The 2,094-nt window shown below is 33.3% G+C and overlaps 1 protein-coding gene across 1 annotated transcript; it reads left to right on the top strand.

Annotated features, from left to right (window-relative positions):
- The first annotated feature begins 420 nt into the window (after window positions 1–420).
- Window positions 421–1,820, top strand: LOC145842883 (uncharacterized). Its single transcript, XM_082950359.1, has one exon. It carries the CDS (start codon window positions 441–443, stop codon window positions 1,818–1,820), a length of 1,380 nt encoding a protein of 459 aa, XP_082806485.1. The 5' UTR covers window positions 421–440.
- Window positions 1,821–2,094: the final 274 nt, after the last annotated feature.

The following is a 2,094-nucleotide window of genomic DNA, read 5'->3' as shown; positions in this document are numbered from 1 at the left end:
TCCTAATTTTCACATTAACATCACGTTTTCAATAAACTCACTTCATTAAAGAAATTATATATATTAAGTTTATTACATACTTATTAATTACTAAGTTGAACCTAATGAGTAAGGTAAATTCAGTAAAAACCTCAAGAGCTAAACGCGCTAAGCGTTTAGCACAAAAAAGGGGACTTCCCCCAATTAAAGGTAGTTCCTACTCCAGGCCCTTTAGGACTACAATTGGTGATCCTGTGTTTAACACGAGTACGCAACCTTCTAAACCTTCTGATGCTACCGAAGTAGATATACTAAGTTCTTTAAATTTAAGAAATGCCAATAGTACCATGATGGCTGACCAAATACCACCACAACATATTCCTTTTAGAAAACCATGTCGTTACACAGAAACGCTAAAGTGTGCAACCAGTCCAAAAGATCACAACACTTTGTGAGACAAAATGCTTCAAACGGAAAATTACAACAATGATTATAATTTATACTCAAAATCAATTGATTATGGAGACAGTAGACTCAAATGGCTGAAGTCATTTAAATTTGATATTGATGATTCAAAGGCACAATTTATTTATTTCGAAGAACGCTTAGCTGACCATGGCATCATTGAAAATGCTGAAAAATACTGGGTGATTCGTGAATTTTGGCCAAACAAAGACATGTCAGACTATAATTTGTGTACAGCGCCTAAAGATAGAAACTTTGGAAGTTTACGTAAATATCTCCTGGAAAAAGATGGAGTTTTGCCACATGTTTTACTGCCAAAGAAAGAATTTAAGTCTGTTAGTGGGTACGATTTGAACACTGAAGTAAGTAGGTGTTTACTCGACTTGAAAAATGAAGAGGTATTGCAAAAATTTTTATACTTCCGCCTATTACCAAACCATTTGAAAAACAGGGTGTCCAGTAGCCTTTCACTAGGATTAGCAGATTTTAAAAGGTATGTGATGCACATTTGTGATATGGACCTGAGGCAAACAAGGGATGAAGAAAAAAATGTAAGTTATAGTTTTAACAGATTTAATAAAGAACGATCTAAATCAAACTACTCTGTTAACGACCAAAGAAATATTAGTTTAAACAATGAATACAACAGCATAATTGAAAATGACAACCATCCTATAAATACCTACACTCAAAACCAAAGCATTTCCGTACTTAAAGATAATGACAAATTTGTAAAACACTGTTCGTCTGCAATCAGAAAAACTCCTTTAGTTAGTACATTTAGAACGTTTAAAACAGCTAAACATAAAAATTTAAGCGCTAAAAAGACTTTAGAATCTGGAATTACTGGCCGAGTGGTGTGGTTCAATGTTCGCAAAGGCTACGGATTTATTCATCGTGACGATCAAAACACTGATATTTTTGTCCATCAAACTGCCATTACCAAAAACAACCCAAATAAATTATTAAGATCAGTCGCACAAGGCGAAGTTGTCCAGTTCGATATTGTTATGGGTAAAAAGAGCATGCCTGAGGCCTCAAACGTATCAGGTCCGAACGGCAAACCTGTCCGGGGGTCCAAGTATGCCCCAAACAGATGGCCAAGCTATAGCCAGCAAAGGCATCAACAAAACAACTATATAAGTAATGGTTATTGCAAAGTAAGAAACTATCATCAGTATAAGAGAAGACCAAGCTACTACAGAAGAAGATACACATACGAGCATAATCCTAGAGTAACAAGTAAATATTATGAAATGTACGAACAAAACTCCGGCTGCTACGAACCTTCTGAAAACAGTGAATCTGGATATGACTCAGATACCAACAATTTATTTTACAACTATGCAGAAAGTATAGATTCCAAACACTATTAGTCTCAAAAGCTTAAATATTGTAAATAATGTTTTTAATCAGGCAAGCAACCTTAAAATCTTTTTAAATCTATTATAAAATTTTTAGAAAAACAGGATAAAAATTTCGAGAAACACTCATTAGAACGTTTGACTGAATTTCATTAAAATCAATTAAACAATATTCTATATAAATTTAAACAAGTGATATAGCAGCAAATTTGTTGGTTGTGACATTATGTTGTATTAAATAATTTTTCAAAGATTTATTAGAATTAATAACTTCTGTTGCTTTAAA

Source organism: Thalia democratica, chromosome 8 (assembly GCF_965202585.1).
Source record: "Thalia democratica chromosome 8, ktThaDemo2.hap1.1, whole genome shotgun sequence".
In the NCBI taxonomy this organism is placed as follows: domain Eukaryota; kingdom Metazoa; phylum Chordata; class Thaliacea; order Salpida; family Salpidae; genus Thalia; species Thalia democratica.
This window is presented reverse-complemented; position numbering and strand designations above follow the sequence as displayed.

Excerpts from the sequence above, each read along its gene's own strand:
- LOC145842883 (XM_082950359.1), top strand. The coding sequence starts at position 441 with ATGCTTCAAACGGAAAATTACAACAATGATTATAATTTATACTCAAAA.